This window comes from Bombus vosnesenskii, unplaced genomic scaffold (genome assembly GCF_011952255.1).
Source record: "Bombus vosnesenskii isolate JDL3184/JDL3185 unplaced genomic scaffold, Bvos_JDL3184-5_v1.1 scf7180000013304, whole genome shotgun sequence".
NCBI lineage: Eukaryota > Metazoa > Arthropoda > Insecta > Hymenoptera > Apidae > Bombus > Bombus vosnesenskii.
In genome coordinates, this window is record NW_022882953.1 from 242,805 (window position 1) to 263,871 (window position 21,067).

General features: G+C 40.0%; 1 protein-coding gene and 1 long non-coding RNA gene across 2 annotated transcripts; one reads left to right on the forward strand and one right to left on the reverse strand.

The window, feature by feature from the left end:
- Positions 1-11,040: 11,040 nt before the first annotated feature.
- Positions 11,041-11,594, reverse strand: LOC117234360. Its single transcript, XM_033495484.1, has one exon. The coding sequence runs from the start codon at positions 11,584-11,586 to the stop codon at positions 11,041-11,043; it is 546 nt and encodes a 181-aa protein (XP_033351375.1). The 5' UTR covers positions 11,587-11,594.
- Positions 11,595-19,212: 7,618 nt separating this feature from the next.
- Positions 19,213-20,537, forward strand: LOC117234286. The gene is made up of 3 exons (XR_004493497.1): positions 19,213-19,348; positions 19,681-19,946; positions 20,063-20,537. It is a non-coding gene; the product is annotated as an uncharacterized LOC117234286 (long non-coding RNA).
- Positions 20,538-21,067: the final 530 nt, after the last annotated feature.

Below are 21,067 nucleotides of genomic sequence, written 5' to 3' on the forward strand. Positions count from 1 at the left end.
CGACAATCTTACAGCAGCTTCTAGAACGACACAAGAACAATGTATTCGCAACAAGCAGTTTCCACTTCGTTAGTACGAACCTTTCTTTCACGTGCTAAAGAGCAGCACGATATACGGCCGCGACATCGTCTCATGTTTTTTCCTTAAACAGTCGGAGTTTAGCTAAAAAGCCAGCAACCTGCACTCGGCCGATTTTGCCTACACGTGAGTGGTCATACACCGGCCGAACTTTCCGAGGGAAGAACACCGAAGATACACCGCCAAGGACGGCCGATCTCACTAGCGACGCTACTTAATACGTGTACTCGACCGAGTGTGCAATTAATCACCGATCCGTGGGTAATTGGTGCCGGGGCACGGGAATCGATCAGGCCGGAGCATCGACGTGTGCACGGGCCATTCAACGAAAGTTCCGTCACACTATGTCCTGTCCTCCGAGACATCCGGTTGAAAGTGTTTCGTTCAGAGGCTACTGCGGGAAAAAAGGGACCGAAGAGTTCAAAAAATAGACTAGGATGTGACGTTTATACTCTCTGTTCAATGAGAAATCCAATGTGTTAGAAGAGGCAAATGAGATCACGTGATCAGATTCTAAAGAAAACTAGGATCAATTTTCAATTTTGGTATTTTACTTGAAGTAGATAGTTACCTCTTAGAAACTGAGTTTAAATATTGTAAAGATTATAATTCATTATATAATAATTATGAAACAATTGTTGGAACATCGTGTAATCAGTTATGCTTATCTCTTATCAATTGGACTCGTTGGACAGAATAAGAACCTGGAAAATGTAACAAAATATAAATTAGAATTAAGCTTAGAATTGAAATTAATCTTATATATAAAAAAAAAAATAAATAAATTGTAATTGCGGAACTAAAAAGGGAATAAATAAACTACCTTTGAATTATTCGATACTAATCCTTCGATCTCATCCATAGATTATCAACAACAGTTATTAACGATACGTTTCGGAAAACTATTTCACGACTTCCTTAGCATAGAGAAATATTTTCCCAGAAACTTTCAACAATAAAATTATGCAAGCGGAAAAATCTGCTTGCAAGCAAAATTCTCGTATCATTTCACTGATCAAATCGTATCTGACTCGATTACGTACATAGACAGTCTTCTCAGATGAAAGGAGGAAACAGAGTACGAAAAGAGAGAGGAGAAGAGGAAAAGAGAGGAAGATGGACGATTACCAGATATGTAACTAGATTAAAGTAGAACGGGTAGATGGGTAGCGGATAGATACCTATGTATATAATTATGTCTCGACGCTTGAGTGACACTTCTCATTTATTTCGGTCGTTGATCCCACAACTGAGCACCCTCTTTACGCGTGGCTCCCGATTAAAATGCTCCGCGAATACAAGCATGGATCAGACGATTCAAACGATACTTCCGCTTGTACTTCTTCCTCTGAATTGTTTGTAACCGTCCCTATATCAACACAGATACAAAGAACCCCATAATCATCTTCTTTCATTTCTTTTTGCCTCTTCTCGTACAGTTAATTTGTTTCCCAGAAATATTATCCGGGGTCTTTGAAAATGCAGTTTGCCTTTTTAACGAAATACCCATCTTAAGCAAAGTATTTACCATTTGATTCGAAGGATTCCTGTCAACAGGTTGTGAGCTTCTAAGCTTTATCCTATAGGTTTGGGTCCTGAATCTTTAAGAATGCTAAATGGCCATTACCCGCACTGGTTGGCTACAAAAGTGGGTTTCGTTGGAAAATTGGTTAAGTGGGTGAAAAATGACCGGTATAATCCGTATAACAAAATTCTATTCTTATATTTTGGTTTTGTTAATATCGAGCGGTGCTCGACTCACTGATAGATGTTGTTCATGTAAATATCATTTAAGTTTGGCTGAATCTTTATGTGTCGCATTGTCAATATGGAAAACAATTTAGTTTTTGAAAATATAAAAAAATGTAGTCTTAATATTAAAGTACGTTTCAGTAATAACGGGGAAATCGCTTGATCCCTTGATATCCTTCCTTCTTTCTCGATAAATTTTCTATCAAAGGCGCAAAGCTTCGTTCAAATCGAACTATATAATGGAACAGAGATCAATAGCATTTGTATCGGTGGGATTAGGTGGCTTCCGTGAAACGTGGGACAGTCATATCGTTGTCAGAATTTCGACGCGGCTCTTTCGTCACGCCCCTCGTGTACCGTTCAGCTTATCCAGCGCGTACAATTGGATTTATCAAGTTAAAGTTGAAATCGACGGGAGCCATGCGTTCCTGTTGCAAACGACGACGACACGTACCATTGGGACATCGACTGATGCTCGTAAAACGTGTATGTCAAACATCGGCCGTATCAGATAGTTTAGCTGCGGAAATTCCACTTGGCTTCTGACTGAAAGTTTATCTCAAAAGTGTGCCAAATCGATGTTCCATGGGTCAGTTGTCTGTAACGCTTCTCAATTATTGTGTTTACTTCTGTTCACCACTATTCATTATCTCTTTGGTGGAGGAGTTTTTCATAGATGTAATCATTCCTTCTCTGCATTTTTGCGAAGTTTAGAATACTTTGAAAAGCTGAACGACGCGTACTATAAATTGGCAATTAATAATTATTAAAGAGTAATTTTTTAAGATACCGATTTTTACATATATTTTTACATATTTTGCATGAGAAACTATTTGGTGGAATGTGAAAAACATTTAAGATAACGTTCTATCAGATTACATACATGTTACTTTTACTTTTCTACAAAATAAAAATCATAAATCACTATACAGTAGTTCATCTTTAAATATTTCCACCTAACAATCTTGATCGTACGACATCAATCTAAAAAATGGGGAAAATATGATCTAATCATATCTAGCAAATAATTTCTAATCTCCTTCTTTTATAGGCCATAGTTCGTCGTGAACGCCACACCGTATCTTCACCATATTGGCATACGAATTGTCACATTTGCAAATCTCTGGCGGCTGTGTATCGAGTTTTTCAATAAACCGCGAGTCCCGTGGCTCACATTATATATCCGGCGAAATCGGATGGCCGGAGGTCGGAAATGGACAATCTATTGTTTACGCGGATAATCTTATTAATGGTACGTTAATCCCTGTGTCCAGCGGTGTTCAAACAGCCGCGTTGCAGTTCGTTAACTTAATGGTTATTATTAGAATGAAACGCGGCTCGCTCGCGGCCCGACGCAATCCGGATAAGCCGAAAGGCAATAAAGAGAGAATTGTAAATGCTTCGGTTGAAAATGCTGCCAACAATACGAGGGCTGGGACTGGCAACGAGCTTTTCCATTCGCGTTAATCGTTCAAATAATACCCGTGGAATATGAAATTCACCTAGTCGGAAATGCTGATACCCGCCGAGAGTCAAGTTTTCATTCATGACAGCGAGACCGTGCAATGGATACCCGGAAAAAATATTTTCCAACATCCGTTTTCTACGAGAACCGCCTGCTTTAAATGGCAGCCTCATTTCCTAATTATTAGGCTAATCTCACGGCATGTGAATTCGACATAACAACGTGGCAAATCCTACGAGAAATATGATCCAGTGGCTGGATCGTGGTTCGCTGCATGTACTTCCGGTGAGGACACCGGAAGTTCTCGGTGTCACGGGTAGCTGAATATATGGTGGCTTTGCCTGTTGTTTAGTGAATATTTTTGCATGCATCCATGTCATACGATTACAGATATCGGCGAAAATACTGCAAAGAATAAACTTTGCGCCTTTTTTGTACCTCGATCGAATGGATCAGATAGCAACATATAAGATAAGATAAATTTCTTAAGAAAATACAGGGCACATTGTATTTTGAGAGCCTTGACCCACAGTAACTTCGTCCGAAAGAAACATAGTATATAAATATTTCGCCTAATCTCTCAGTGGTTACATAGAGGGCTAAAAGTGGGCCCACTCGGAGATCAAAAAATGTATCAGATTACCGAAAGACGAGTTTCGAGAAGGGAATCGATAGTAACTGTCGAGGACATTTCGAATGAGAGAGAGAAGATAATCAGATGATTCGCCTTTCTATACTGTAATCTCAATTATTGGCACAATATAAAAACGTATAAATAGTTACAGGTCAATCGGATAATCAAATTTTTCACGTTTCGTATAAATATCATCACTTATTACATATAACGTGTTATATGTAGTATACTATAGTTTGTATTACACAGTATATTTTTAAGCTATAAAATTACGAAACTTTTTTAAACCAATTCCTTAAGATTATTTTTCTTTCGTACTCCATATTATTTGGTTAATTTATATCGTTTACCTAGCATCTTGATGTTTAATGGTAAGTTCAGAACTACAATCTGATCAAGCACTAAACTCGTTGATACATAAAGAATAGATTTAGAACATTAATTTTGTTTACCCGATATCACTTGAAAGAAAGATAAATATTCCGACGATTAAAAATTCGAATAAGCAATGCTTGGTCTACTAGCATGTATTGGGTTAGGTGAATCCGCTCTTACACACATAGGCAGATTTAGCGAGGACGGGAACACAAGGCGCGGCATCGAAACGGCAAGTGCATTTCGCGGCAAACGAGCCTCCCGACATCTCGGTGTAATCAGACACCGATGCTGGGGAGTGCTGCAAATGTAATTGAAAACATTCGTGGTGCCTCTGATCCATGCCGCTCCCTTCTCGTTTTTTCTCGTTCTTTCGCCGCGGCGTACGCGCCTCCCCTCTGTCCCGTAATTAAAAGTCGTTTCCCCGTGATTTCTATCCCGTCCCGTTCCCGTTTCGCGTTTTACCTGTGAAACGTTCCTACTACCTGTTCCTCGTCCCAAACGCTCGTTCTCAATGCTCTTTTCACGATTGTGTTACGGCTTTGTGAAAACGCCAACTCGTTATACGTTCTATCCCTTTTTTTAATCAGTGGTAATACTGGCAGAAGATGGGATTCGTCGTTGAGAAGTCGCAGAAAATTGTTTTATCGAATTTTCCTTTTTACACGTGTAGCATGTTAAAGAAAGTTAATGGCGTTTTTACATACGGTTTGGTAGTACGGCTTTGTGGATTAACGAGCTACTTAATGTCGATAGTAACACGCTGAGTCTCGAGGAAAAAGAATATCGAATGGGGAAATATCGTCGTGATATTTGTAGTCTGAATATTTTCACATTTTCTAGTGGCTTCAAAAATTTACGAATTTCCTTACTACGAATAAAGGAAACTTCTACGAACGACTATATCTTCATTTAATAAAATATCTAATAGTTAGTCGTCTACATAATAAATAAATGAATTACATCGTCACATATAACTAAAAATATTGGGTCGTAACTATAGATATAAAGTAGACCAAAAATCTGTATCCGGAATAACCACATAATCTAGCAAAAACATAGGAGGAACGATCTATTCGATATATCTCGTAAGCTTGGAACACTTGCCAAACGCTAAATAGCCATCAAAATAACCATCCACCGCAGTCTGCTTAAACGAAACAACAATAATACAAAAGGCGTATCATTGGTGCCTCCAGTGTGCGCGACACAATACACTGGGTACGCGCGTATCCGTGAAATCGTGTAACTTTTCAGAAACGGCCGTAGACCGTGCTCTCGGAGAGGAACGCGATAATGCGTTTCCAAGTAGCCGAAAGTAGGTGTAAATACGGGCGGATGATTTTTTTCCCTCGGCAATGGAATATTAGGTGAAAGGAGCCGACGAAGGCGGTTCCCTTTATTGCGAATATTCTCAATGGAAGAAGCTTTTTTTTTTCACAAACCCCCTTTGGTGTTTCGTTGTATACCGACGTGTACACACGTGAACGATCGAAGTGAAAGAGGAAAAGAGAAAAGAGGAAAAGAGAAAAGAGACAAAAAAGGTAGAGAAGAAGGAGAAGAGAGGAGAGGAGAAAGGAGAGATCTCAAAAGGTATACGCAGAGTACCGCCTCTGATGAATGCCGCAACCAGTGGCCACCATGTTTTCCCTTCACTGGTCCGCCCTACTACGAAACATCCCCCTGCGCATCCCCCTGGCCGATTTTCCAACCCCTCGCCAAACCGCGATTGAACCCTTGTACACGTTGGTATGCGCATCAGAGGAATACATTTTGCAGACAGGCGGCGATGCACGAACCGGAGAGCGCAATATCGATAATAATTACGCTGCTGGTGGCGTTTGCCGAATAACTAACCGGACCAGCTTGTTGAACATCCTACACGCGTAATCGAACCCGAGGAGTCAACATGAAAGGATTATCCCTCGGCATTAGGCTTTCTTGAATATTTGCTTTCTTTTCTTCACTTTTATACGTTGCACTTTGTTTTTTGTATTATATGTTGTGTATGCCTGTATTTTCTTTGGGGCTTTAGTGATTTTCATGATCTATGTATTTAAACATGTTTGAAGTTTGCAATTAATTTCAACATTCAAGGAAACGTTGTTGAAATATTTTGACGACTAATATATACAAATGTTAACGTTAGACAAATATCGGACAAAAGAAGCATCCACTAAATCAATCTAATCAAATCCTCAGTACATAGTACTCACCAACGTCAACCAAATCATCTTATTCGTCAAAACAACCTTTTAAAACTAATAAAATAACGGCTTCGCTCTTCGATATATATCGCGTGTGCACACGTACATATATGTACTTTGTAGGATAGAAAAGAAGCAAGCGGCAAAAAGAAAAGAATCGGGTAAGGAAAAAGAGGAAACCAAAGTTCGGATCAAAGCCACATAACATACATATTAACCAAAGTCTGGCGGTCCGTTTGCAACGCGAAGCGCGCGCCGCGCGTTTGAGGAAGCGCGGAACGAGGAAGAGAAGCCGCGAGTAGAAGAGAACCGCCTTCAAAGAAAAAGAAAAGAAAGAAAAAAAAAAGAGAAAAGGAAAAGAAAAAGCGACCGATAAACAAACCGTGGCGTTCGGATCGCGGGCGCTTTAATCTTTCTTTCGAGGCATCATCGGCCGCCTTTTGCGGCGTTCGATGAAAAGGAGGAACGAGCTGGGCTTTCTGCCCTCTACATCTCTTGCCCCAAAATCCCCTCCAAGTCCCTTTCCACTCATTATGGCAACATGCGGTAAGTATACTGGTGTTTAAGTCTCGCCGGTACCCTTCGAACCAAGGGTAGTTACAACGAGGGTACGTCGTTCACTTATATGTATAAGTATATCGGTGCCCTGTAAAAAGTGCCATAGGATGGATACCATAGACTGAAAACATGGTTCAGAAGCGCGCGCCAGCGTTTGAAGGCCAGAGAGACAAGGACAGGATTGGAAGAGCATCCCTTATTCTGTGGCGGCTCGTTGTACGGCTCGACGCATTCGAATGCTCTCACTCCCCTGATCCTGGGGATTCCAGGTGGTTTCTGACCCCCTCTTCTCCCCTTTGCGCGCTATACGCCCTCTCGAAAATTAGGTAGCCTGGATCCGATGCACACAGCTGCGATCCGTAACAGCGTCGAGGACCCAGGAGGATGCCGCTCGCGGATATCTGCCGCGATTCTTTTTACTTTCTTCCTTTTTTCCTTTTTCGAGACGGTTCCGACGGCGTTGTGTTATTTCGTGCGTTTGATGTTTGGCGCCGGATACCGTTTGGGCTGCATAAGTTGCGGATGTATTCATAGAAAAAGTAGGAGTTTGTTTAGGATGTAAGCAGGAATACTGGTAGATTGAAATGCAATCTGAGCTTGATTACATAGGTTTTCTATTAACATTATTACCAATATTACCATTCTATTGCTATATAATTGATTACATGGTTAACGATAAAAAGTTTGCAAATGATGAGCTCTCTGTTGAACAGCTTATACATCGATATAAAAAGAGTGTCTCTTCCATTGGATTACTATTCTGACATCCTTAAGTTCGTATTATCCATCATTTAGGAGTAATTTATCGTATTCGATGTTACAAAGGCAACGCAAATGCGTAATTCTCACGTCGATCAATAAAAGCGCGATTTCTTAAAATTTACTTCTGTAAATCACATTTTTAAAAAACAGCAAAAACCAAATGAAGACGCAAGGCGGTGTGCTCTGTGTGTTCACAATTTATTCTACATTCTCTCATCAGGATACGTATCTAACGAAATACACAGTGTGCGAGACTAAGGAAACTTAGGAAACACCCTATTACCCACAAATATCAGCCATTGTCGCGACCAGTGGGGAATCGAACCAGGTAACTCGGGATCCTGGACGACCTAGCTGTCCAGGTAGGAAAAAAAGCCGGTGTCGGTCCGCGCCGCCCAGAGATAATCCGCGTAGTGACGGTGGTGGGACTTACTTGCCCCATCCCCTCCGTATGGAGCGGCGCGCTGCGATGTCCAACCCCTATAAGAGGCAACGATACCACGGCTGAAAAGCCGCTGCGAATAACGTGCTTACGCGTGATCATCCGACCGCGATCCTCAATGCCCGTGACAGATCAAGCTGCGCGCGCTTCTTCCTCTCTTTCTCTCCTAGCGAACAATCGTCGTGTTTGCCGACACAATTTCCACGGATTAAAATCGTGAGAGCAAGGAGAGCCGGCTAGAGGTTAAGATCCTTTCTTCGTACGTTTCCACGTGGACGCCGCCGTGTGCATCGTGACGGGAATTTTTCTGATCGCTTCGCCGAAGTTTGACTATTCCGAACTTTGTGAGCTTTCTCGAGAAAGAAGGAATGACGTGATATTGAGCAGATTCGTGCAACCAGAGGTGTATGCTTACACATACATTAAGGAAAGGTAAGTTTGGAATATATAGAAGATTCCTTAGGATACATAGGTGCGTAGTCCACCGGCGTGGGCTGGTTATTTATCTGGAAAAGAATATCATATTGCATTCTTTCAAAATTGTTGCCATTTTCTCTATGACGCGCCATTCACAAATAATTTTCTATATATTTTCTACATATATACTTTTAATGTTTCCAAATGCATAGAGAATTATACTTTAAAACTACCTTACATCATCTCTTTAGACTTAATACTTAATACCGTCACCTTCTACGCTACCTTAGCTTCTTAAAAAAAACCAAGACCATCCACACTTCTTCCCAGCTCTTTTCTTTACCATTTCACCAGCTTCGCCGTCATCCTATCTACCGGGGTAGTCTACACGAAAAGAAGAAAACAAAAAAGCACACGCACGTCGCCTTTAGAAATTCTGAAAAGTCGAGGGATCTCGGCGTTGACCACGATCGAGAGAGTCAAAGAGAGTATTCGATCCTTCGTGGACGGTTGACGGGGTAACAGCGGACACATTCGATATCAGGGTCCTGATGAAGGCTTCTCGGATGTCGTGTCAGGCACTCTTGGAACCGAGAAGGGAAGAGAGGCAGGAATAAAATAGAAAGGGAGCTGGAGAGGAGGCCACATTCCTAGACGGCTTACCGATCGGTTATCGCGGCGGCCATCGCTCGTCTTCTCATATCCAAAGGTGGCGGATTTGTTTCTTCCTCCTATCCGACCCTTAAGCAGAGGCTTTCGCGCGGGGGTGGCGGTGGCCGCTGGTTACAAAGGCACCCTAGGGACGCAACAACGGTATCATCTTCAGGGGAACGTAAAGCTACCGAATTTTCGAATCGTTCGAACGTGTCGCTCCGGATTTTTTCCAGACCGATGGCCACGTCCCATGGATATGAAGCTGTCTCGCGTTCTATTGTTTGAAGGCTCGCGCTGCCTTTGGATCCTTCCTTTGCCTGGTCCGATATGCTAAAAAGACAATGCGATCGAATTAATTGAAAAAGACGCTGGGAGAGAACGGTTACGTTTCAGGGGCTGAGTAAATGTTTCGTTCTTGTTTCGAATTTCATCGGTACAATCACGATAATCGTGCCTCGTTGCAGGGCTGATAAAATCGTTAACAATTTTGTATGACACATATAATATATTCATGGAGGTTTGGATGGTAAGTGTGGAAATAGTTTTGTGAATCTCTGTGTGTCTTAAAAATTATCGTCTTGTTAACACTAGGTTTACGGACGTTTTTTTTTATACCTATCTCTACGAGGACCCGTCAAATTGACGGGTAAACGAAAATACGTATTTTCTTTAAAAAATCGATTTATTCAAATTAAGTCGGAATTGAATAATATTAGGCTTCACGTTGAAATAAATTATTAATAAGTAAAAAGTCTTTTTTTTATTATCACGGAAATGATAACAATAACATTAACGTTATAGGGTAATCGTATTTATTGAGCACATTTTTTAGAAATATACTGAATTTTGTTTGTATATTTTCCGCATACGATCTTTTTTTGCAATATATACAACAATTATTGCTTCTATTTTTTTTTGCAGTAGCCCACTTGGCAATTTTTTCGCAATTCGGACGTTGAAAGTGACAGAAATGAAGCGTCTGATCTTTGGTAAAATATGAACTTTCTGGATAATTTCGATCCGGTACACTCTTTACATAATATCCACGCGTTTATCGCTGCCAAATATCGAAAAATCGATATCTAAAATATCGAAAAAAAATTTGAAGGGGCCATCGGAAACTCCCTGCTTTCACACTATATTTGCGTGCCATCTGGTCAACGAAGTCCACATCAAACTTTGTTTTATTATAAAAAGCAATGGTTTCTGGAACACGTTTATAATTGTCTTCTACTTGTATACCTGTATGTTTGGTGCTTAGAAGAAGGACTTTTACGTTAGGCTTACTTTTATACACAGTAAGCGTGCAGTTTTCTGATTTATATAAATTTGAAGAAAATAAAATCACCTTGTTCTTTTTTTCCCTGAGCATAGAGTTTCATGTTTCCCCATATGAGGGAAAGCATTCAAAATATATTTTGTTTGGACGTCAACTGCAAACCAAAACTTAATACCAAATTTATGAGGCTTATTCGGCATATATTACGTAAACCTGTATCGGGCTTTCGTTGGAAATAATTGTTCATCTATTGAGATATTTTCATATGACTTGTAACAAACCTGGCTATTATTTATAAATCTGTTCTATATTTCGGATATCAGCGCAAATTTATCTGTTTGTAATCTTTCAGAGGCTTTCAATGATCTCGCTTCATATGCGTCCCGGGTATATAGAATTCTTAGAAAACTACGTAACTCAGCAACTATGATTGTCTATGTCTTTTTTCAAAACTCGATGCGTCTCGATTTCAGTGCAATCTTTTATGTGTTCCATTATGTGTCTGTTAATTATCAATTCGAAAGCACTGGTTACACAACCCGACATAATATTTCTCTTAGCATAGCCAGTAGGCCCTGTGACATCCTTGAATATCATACGAACGGGCGTCCTACCCCTAGATCCGCCTGCTTTCAGTTTTATCCACTGTATCCCGTCAATTGCAATTTCAATTTCACCCATTACATTTTGGGATGTGCTTGGAATACTCGTCCTTTCATCCTCGAAGTTCAAACTAGAAAAAATACGCATCCTTTTCTTGTTACGAAACATTTTCAAGAAGTTTCCCTCTTCATTACCCGAAGGTCCTTCTATCTCTCCACCTTCAGTGTATTCAGAACTTTCACTGTCAGCTTCGCTTTGGCCTAATTCATATTGATCTTCTTCGGAGGTATCCTCAGAACAATCTTCATTGATGTTGACAATTATGTTCAATATCTTATTATATCTCCTGGATTTACTCATAATTGCTAGAAAAGAGAGTTTAATCAAAAAAAGAAAATACTGTGCCCAAATTCAATTATCCCATTGTCTACAATAACTGAAACTTTTGCACAGTCTTTGAAAAACGGTTAATTTGACGAGTTTCGTAGAGATAGGTATACTACATACAGATTTCAAAAATTAGAAAGCCTAGGAAAAAATAATTGCGTGTATAAATTCTTTAGATGAAATGATTAATTTACGATGCAAAATGGTTAAAATTAAAGCTATGGTTTTTGAGATATTTCATTTCGAAGTTTGAAATCCGTCAAATTGGCGGGCCCCGTAAACTTAGTGTTAAAGGTGCTTTTACGTATCTTCCACGTATCTTTCTCATATCACTTTTACAATGCTTGTGTTATGTAAACGATCAGCAAGAGAGAAGTCAATTCGCGAATATTTATGAAGCGACGATTACAACGAATAATAGCGAAACGAATCGAGAGGACGGTCCCCCAAATATCGTGTCCCCTTTTTGCCATTATAGGGAACCACCCATGCATGTGGTATTATCATACAAATATAATCCCTGTACGCCCTTACGCGAAATAATATTTGTCCCGATCGTCGTACGACCAATTATCTTAACTTACGCGATATGTCAACCCCTATATATACGTATGTACTACATGTGTACACACTTCTATGCGCATATTGCGTGTGTGTAAAAGAGTTTCACGTACTCTTTACATCCTTCGACGTTGTTGACATAGCGAAATAAATAGCAATGACGATTTTTTCCACAGTTTTGACTGTATTGTTAAATAAAAGAATTAAAGATTCTTTTTATTATCGATTATACAGAGTGGTTGGTAACTGGTGGTACAAGCGGAAAGAGGGTGATTCTACGCGAAAAAGGAAGTCGAAAATATAGAATAAGAATTTTTCGTTTGAGGCTTTATTTTCGAGAAAATCGACTTTGAATTTTCGCTCGGTACGCGTGCGGTATGTTATAACGGATCTCACTGTAGATCGTTGTCTCGATGGAAAAATTAAAAAAAAAAATGTTTATTCTATATTTTCGACTTCTTTTTTCGCGTAGAATCACCCCTTTTCCGCTTGTACCACCAGTTACCAACCACCCTGTTTAACTAGTATCAAGCTAATACTTAAACCGCAATGCTTAACTTTGCCACGTTTCTCAAATTTCCTTCTCGTTTCAATAAATAACACTAAACCCCTGAACGTTTAAACAAAAAATTGAAACGAGAAGTCGACGACGACTCTTTCGTATTTTCTCGATCTTACGAAAATGTTTGACAAAAGACAGAGAAGAAAGATATAGAAGAAATACGATTGACAATAGTCAAAAGGATGTAGCACGTTGCTTGAACTTAAGATATTGTTTAGCAAAGAAAATATAGGAAAAGCACGGTTGAAAATGATCGAGGGGTTTTGGCATGGTTAAGACGCGAGAATGTACGAGGCGCTATAAAACGCAGCTCGAGAACAGAAGGAATCTGTTGGAGAAGGATCATTGAGGGGGCACGTATAGGGAACACGATAACAACAGCGGACCATTCTCGGTTTCCCAACTCTTGGAAAACAGTTGGCTCCCTGATTGGTCATCTGTGTGTGATCGAGCACGTTACACATCGACGTGGAGTCGCACAACGACACGCGTTCTCCGTTTCTCTGTCCACGGGTTCCGCGCGGGCAAACGATCCGTGAAAATCTTCTAAATCAATTTCTGCGCCGGCATTTATCGAGTCGCGTCCCTCAATCTCGCTGGATTTAGGATGAAAACGAATGACCTTCGACGGCCAGGATCGATAGACGCTTCTACGCGGATATCAGGCTCGTGCATTTGTCTCGATAGGAGGGAAAACGTCGATCCGAACTCGACTCTATCCTAAAACCCCAGCCATCCCCTTCGTTCCTTATGCCCTCGTGGTTTAACATCCTTAACCGTAATTTTCTTGATTGCCCTTCTGCGTTATCGCACGACCACGATTGTAACGTCGTAATATTTTACGAATGAAAAGCCGATAATGACACCGCCAGGTATTCCATTCTCGTAAGTTGAATTTAGAGTTTGCTAAATTTTGTGTTAGATGAAGAAATGTATTGCATACGTTTAACATGCTTATGGTTGATTGGATTCCTTTATATTTCCTTATGATTTTAGTTATACTGTTGATCGAATCATCCCTCTGTTAGACATTTCTAAAATCATAGAATTCGAAGTTAGTTAATACGATAAATTAACAACTACTTCAAATGTTCAAATCTTTAGATTAAAAACGGTTTAAATAGTTCAAATCGAACAAATTTTCCCCATAAATACGGTGGAGTCTCGGTTATCCGAGTTCCGTTTAATCGAAATTTCGTATTATCCGAGGTGTTTTGAACTTTACCATAACTTCATCTTTTTCGAATTTCAATTTTAACTCGTATAGTACGAGAACGTTAATTGTTAGGCACATCGTGAAAGCAGCGAATCAATCTTTCGACCGATTAAACAATGAATTACACCTAAATACGAGCACAATATTACATTAGCAATATGTTTTCTACGATCTTATTATACGATTTATAAACGCTAATAAAACTTTCTGTATTATCCGAATTTTCGATTATCCAAGGTAGACCCGATCCGCATCACGTCGGTTAGTCGAGATTCTACTGTACATAAGTGTGTACTCTAACCAATTGGAAGACTTTCTTAAAGTTCCTCGCTATACCTTATCGCGATCTTTCCATACCGTATAAGAACGCTCAAGACAGAGAAAAACCTACTAATAGCCCCATCACCTCGTACACTCATCCCAGACCCAATGATCCACATCACAGCGAGCGTGGTTCCCTTCGTTTCAAGCGCTGCCAAAAGAACGTCCAATCGAGATTTAATTAAGAATTCTTCAAACTAGACAGCGTACGATGGTTTCGCGCGGCTCGCTCTGATATATCTAAAGTCTAAAGAATCAACGTCGCTGCCAGAAACGTAACATCGGAACAAGACGCGGCGCAGCATAGAATCAAAGAGGAACGACAGGAGGAAGACGTTTGGAGCCGGGCCGTTTCGCGTTTCGGGCCGGTAGCACGAACAAGGTAGCTTGGTTCGTTCTCGGCATCAAGCAAAGCATTCCTTGTGTCAGAACTTCACGACGATCCACCACTGTTAAAGAGAGAATCGAACAGACGAGAGAAGGAAAGAAAGGTCAGCGGGATACTTCGACGAGGGGCTACTGGTTTCTCCGCGTGGACCTCTAAAACTTCTCCCGTGATTCGTTCCTTCGTCAAAAAAGTCGCTGCGTGCTCCCGTACGCTCGTAACGCGTCACAGCGTGAGTTTCATCCGCTTCTATCCACCACGTCCGTACGAATTTCAGCGGCATTTCGTCGCGTTCCGTATGAAAATCTAGTATAAGAAGAAGAGAGAGAGAGAGAGTGAAGGAGCCGTATGGAACGCGGTAAGGCGACCGACCAAGTCGGTGGAACGATCTGAATTTTAAACCGTAGAACGAGAGACCCCGAAACAACATGGAACCTGCGAACGATCTTCCAGATCGTATTGATCGATTTGATTCGTTGAGAGGGCCTTTGAAGTTACGGGTTTGGTAGAGCGGTGCTGATAGATTGGGAGGATGGAATTTGTAGCAGAAAATCGATCTTTGATTGTGTGGTGAAATAGCCATATACGTTAGTCGCAAGTGTAGCGTTGGTATTTTGAGATAAATTAGTTGTTGTCTGACATATTGGACGTAATTTTTTGATAAAGCATTTCAGTTGAATTGCAACAAAACTGAGTTACGAAGAATTTTAGTATATAAATCTAACGTTATCGAAGCACTACATCATTGGGTTCTCTTTTCGTTAAAACTAAAAATCTAACATCTAAAAACAATTTATTGATAAGAAATAAGAGACCATCTCATTTTCTAGCATCGCGAACATGCTCACGACCGTTTTTCGTCAATATGTGGTGTGAACACGGCATAAAAGGCACTGGCTGGCACGCAGGACCCAGTAAGGGAGCAGCTCTTCCCAGCTATACGGTCGCGTCCGTCGAATATGACAACAAGATCGGTCAGACCAGTGACAGGGGTGCGTTCGTACGCGCGTGTGTTGCATTCGAAGCGCAGGAAGGGCGAAAGACGCGGGGACGAGCCAGCCTCGTGCGAAAGAAAGAGAAAACTGAGTGGACATGGACAGACGGACCACCCCGTTTGCCGGCGATCATGTCCCGATCACGTAAACTAGCCGCCCCCTCATCCATCATGCCTTCGTCGTACATTGTCATGTGTGACCAGATCGATCTCTTTTTTCTTCCTGTACCTTCCTCCTCGTCCTCTTCGTCCTCTTCGTTCGAGACGCACCGGTTTTCCTCTTGCGTGTTCTCCATCTTGTTCCGCCAAAGGCGTCTTTCGCGGGCCCAACCTCTCGTTGCAAATTGGCAGGGAAAAATAAACCGCGAGAACGCTCGAGGCCGACGTAAATGTACCGAACAGGGGTGGTCAAGGTCTCAAGATCCATAATTAGAGTCAATATCTCCGGTTGTTCGTGATACTGCTTTAGATCGTTTGCACGTTGCTTGGATTAGAGAAGATTCTTTTGTACGAGTATCATTGGCGAGAGAATATTCGCTTTGTATAGAGTAGACTGCAGATGTTTATTAGATGACGATTTGTCATTTGGACTGTCACTCCCTCGGAATACTTATAATTTCTTCATTTAGGAATCTTCTATTTTTCTGCGTGTCGTTCCATCTTTGTACAGGATGTAAAGACTAAAATCTATCTAACTGGAATTGATTCGTCTTTGATCATTTTTAATCTCATAATTGTAGAAGTTTCTTGTTAAGGGCCAACCCCCTAAAATCTGTCTGGAGTATCTGTACATTAATAAAATACAATAAAACAATTGTACATCTGGATGAATACAGATTTTATTGATAATTGTTACCGATGTGTATAAGTACTAACGATTTAATGATACATTTCGTTCAAGACGAATAATCCACCGAGATAATTTATAATTGTATCATGCACCATGTCCTAGTCTGTTTTAGATTGCACGGTCTGCTCACCCCAGGCTGGACAGTACATAGCTAATTGCTGATTGATCGTTTCTGAATAACGCAATTAATTGAACAAGAATCTTGTTGCTTGTACAAGAACACGAAGAATTAAAACATAACCTGAATTCCTACTTTCTGTTTTTCTTGCTGGCATGTCCATATTTTTTCATGTGACAATCTCGTTACCCATTATTTAACTCTGTATAATTAAATTTATCCCTCCGAAGCTCTCCTCTCCAGTCTATAATTTCAAAATATTCTCTGACATTGTTATAACACTTTGCAATGATTAGCAAAATAGTAATAAAATTCAACTCACCAAAGTCACAGATCTAAACTAAACCCCCAAAAAAACACAGCATACATAACTTTGTCATCCTAAGTCAATAAAATTTCATTCGTAAAATTAAGATAACTAACACCTACCAAAAGAAAGATTCCAAGATATCTGACCCTAACCTGTTTACCAACAGTTTGACCATAACTTAAAAATTGGTTATACAACTTCAAGAATCTCTTTTAGAAATCTGTAAATCTTGTAGGAAGGATGAACAGAGAGATATAGAGTGGAAGTACCGATGCAGCGGTCGATCACACAAAGGGTGAGAAACGAAGGGCAGAAAACGAATAAAGGAGACTCCCGACTACGGCACGTGCGAGGGCTGCGAACCGCAAAAGAGGCGGCTTATATTATTATAACCGTGGGCAGGTGGGCGAGGCACTCTATTGGCAGTGCTAACGAGGGATCGGTAATTATTACCCACGACTTAACTCTTAGCTGCTCGTGCAAAGACCTTTATTGTAATCGCTCACCCTTCGTCCATTCTTCTTCAAACCCGAATCTAGTTTGCGGGAATCCTATAACATGACTGTGGCTAAGGAATTAATACGCATTTACGGATAGAATTCCGACGCGCTCGTATTTTCACAACTTCTTTCCCAAGTTCTGTACAGGTATTAGAAATAGGGACTAAACTTTATTGTTCAAGATAATTGGATACTAATAATTGGATCTATTAGTACCATCTTTTGATAAAAATGATCACAAATGGTTCTTCAAAGTCGTTGTGAAGATTTTACGATTTTGAGATTCGATAAAAATAAACGTTAAGTAATACAGCATGACTTAGTATAATTTTATGATGATAAAGATAACAATATCTCTTTAGATCTTGTTTAAATGTACGGATAGATATTGTATGTATACATTTATTCCAAGAATATTCCTTGAAAGATGGAATCTACTATTATTATGATAATAATTTATATAACAGAAGAGAGGAAATAATAAACGTTATTTAGATGTACTTATATAAAAGAATATTTACATTCATGAAGTGTAGAATATTTATATTTACAATATTTATATAATTATGAATATACACATATGTGTATTCATAATTAAATATATACATATGCATATGTACGTCTATTGTTTATTGAGAACGATCATGTAACACTGGATTTCGTGAATGTGTTAAGGTTCATCGCATGGCAAGTTTGCCAGCAACCGGGTCGAACATCGTATCAGATGATTTTCACGTTTTGATGGAGTTGTTGACCCTTGTAAAGGTATCTGCGTGCCGCCACGATTATACACTTTCAGCGCGCTAGTGTGAATGTACGACTACCTGTCCGGTCAAGGTGGACGATCCATCATCGTGTCAACGGAGCGTTACACTATACGACCAGGAATTTCTAACATTCCCCCTCGTGTACGTATTCGTCCTCTATCGAGTTTGAACGATTTTTTTTTTTTTTTTTTAAGCGGGCCAGATAAAGAATAGCAAAATAAGAAGGGTGCAATCTTATCGCGAACACGAGGATTAAAGGAAAAAAATAATATAAGATTGAAAGTGAAATCGTAAGAAGCACGAATATCGTTGAAACTTGTTTCATTCGTGCGCAGAAAAACGAAAGATATACGGTTGACAAAGAGATAATGAGTCATGACATGAGTGATGAAAGATGTTGTTGAGATTTCGCGTCTACATTATTTTTATTTCTTAAACTAGCGATAATGTAAAGTCAATTACTTTTGACAGATCAAGGAATAATATTCCTAACTAAATATTCATGAAACAAACAACTTAATTCTCAAACTTTACCATGCAAAACTTCCAACGGTTCTTCATTCCACAAACTCAAAAATCTCATGCAACGTTAGCATCTTTCAATTTTTGGTTAAAACCCAAAAGGATAATCGCTTATTTCTTATCTTCCCTAGGAAGCCTTCTGTTCTTGTTGGAGAGCCAAGTATCTGTCGAATTAGCGGTAATCCTTTTTAAATAATAAATCTTCCGTCAAGTGTAATGAATCCGTGAAAAACGAGGATGGCTGAGAAGTGCAAGGTGCCAGGATACGAGGCGTCTTTTGTAGAGGTTAGGACGACCAGTGGCGATAAACGGTGCCAGCGATACAGACGTAGCTGTAAAATAGGCCAAGACTTTAGAACGATACTCGCTGCTTGCTGCTTAGCCTCGTTATTAACCAGGACTTGGATATTTGGATACCCTTAATCTCTTTTCTACGATTCTACAGAGTCTAACCTGCCTGACCGAACAATATCAAGTTGCCTACCGCGATGCCAGCGCTACTCTGGACTCGTTATCTGATTTTAAAGGACACGCCATCGAAGATGATCCTCCGTTGACAAAAGGTGTCAAGACCGAACCTGAATCGTTGTCCGGAATTTTTCCCAAAATTGTCAGCGCCGTTTTACCGGGTAAGCCTGGCAGGACCATTTTCTGCTGCTTGTTTGCGTGCGTCAGGTTAGACCTTGTAACGGCATAAAGGTTTCCTGTAACACGAACGCTTTCATGAAGATAGATTTTTGTATTGTTACGTTTTTTTTTTTTTTTTTTTGAGAAAATATCATATTAATTATTGTATATGAATCGATCAGGAGCATTACTGTTTAGAAGTTAATTTTATTCTATAATCGTAGATATTACTATTTACACTTGCAAAGAATTAAAACAATAAGTTCATTACACAGTCCTTCGATTTGAAGGTTTTCCGCTGAGAAAAATTTAATGAAACTTATTTTAATTTTAGATGCAATTGACACGCGTGATAAAATAAATGATTGATCGAATGCTTGCGTAAATATTGTGAAGGATAATAGAGATATAAGGAAAGAGGAGTTATACAAGAAAATACCACGTTTTAATGAAACTTGAAACTACAAATATAATTTTCCGCTATTAATCATCGTACCATAACTGCAGCTCGATGCTATGAGTCAAGAGAATAAAATCGTTTAAAACAAGATTCGTATCGACGAAAGTGGAAACCGCGGCAAAGAAACGGTAGAAATCAAGGTAAAAGACGATCACCATTCGCTTTCGTATACTCCCTTCCCCTCATTACTCACAATCAGTCGAACGTCTGCGCGGTTATGCATACGAAATACATAGCTGCGTATATCCTTATCCAGGCCAAGTTCATCAACTAGGAGAAAGAACACTGAACACCTAACAAGACCAAGAAAAAGAACGAAACGCAGAAGGAAAGACAGAAAGAAAAAAACATATACGCACACGGCAGCATCGTCGAGATCCTTCACGAGTCAGTTCGATGAGGAGAACGGCAGAGAAACGATACGCGATGAAGATAGACGAATACAGTGGAATCACGAAGGGAAGAGAGAAAGGAGGAGCCAGTTCAACGAGTTCTAAGGCGGTGGCGGCCTTAAAAAGATGTCGAACGCTTTGATGTTTGCCGCACGTCATCTTGTGCGCTACCTTTGCGCGCTGATCCACGCTACAACCAACGACTAGCGAGGGATTGCCGAAAGATTGCGATCAAGAGGGTAGAATCGCGTGCAGGTACCCTTTAGTCTTCGCAGTTTGCACGAATTTGCATCACCTTGATGGTTCACTGGTATATGCTCTTTTTAAAGACGTGTCTTGTCGACGTTCACGAATAGTTCATGAACACTGTTTGCAAAATATATGCTAGCAAACATTTATATTTATATATATATGTATGTAGTCATGTATTACACCTTTTGATTTGATCTACAAGCTTTGAGATGTTCGATTAACATTTATGTCCATGTCAAACATTTCACAATTTACACAACTTCAAGAACTCATCTCGGAAAAACTGTTATTACTCTTTAACATGTTCCAAAAGAAATTTGAATATGTTCAACGAGCCTTCAGTCGATTTTTTAACATTTTCAAAACGCATCTGCTTTTAAAAATAATCCCAAATGTCTCGTATCGATAACTATATCAATGGTTCAATCATCGATATGGACCGTATTATACGGCTACGTGGAAGTTTTCCGCGTGATGCGAGTTCCGCTAAGCGGTATCGCGGCGGTCGATCGATTGCGAGGACATCAATACTCATTAACGTTCGTTGCATCGGCGTTCGGATCGTTCCGGACAAAGATTTCAGTGACTTGCCCGGTAACCATAACGGATGACCACAC

What these genes read in the sequence shown, in the direction of transcription:
- LOC117234360 (XM_033495484.1), bottom strand. Translation starts at nt 11,586, where the DNA reads ATGAGTAAATCCAGGAGATATAATAAGATATTGAACATAATTGTCAAC.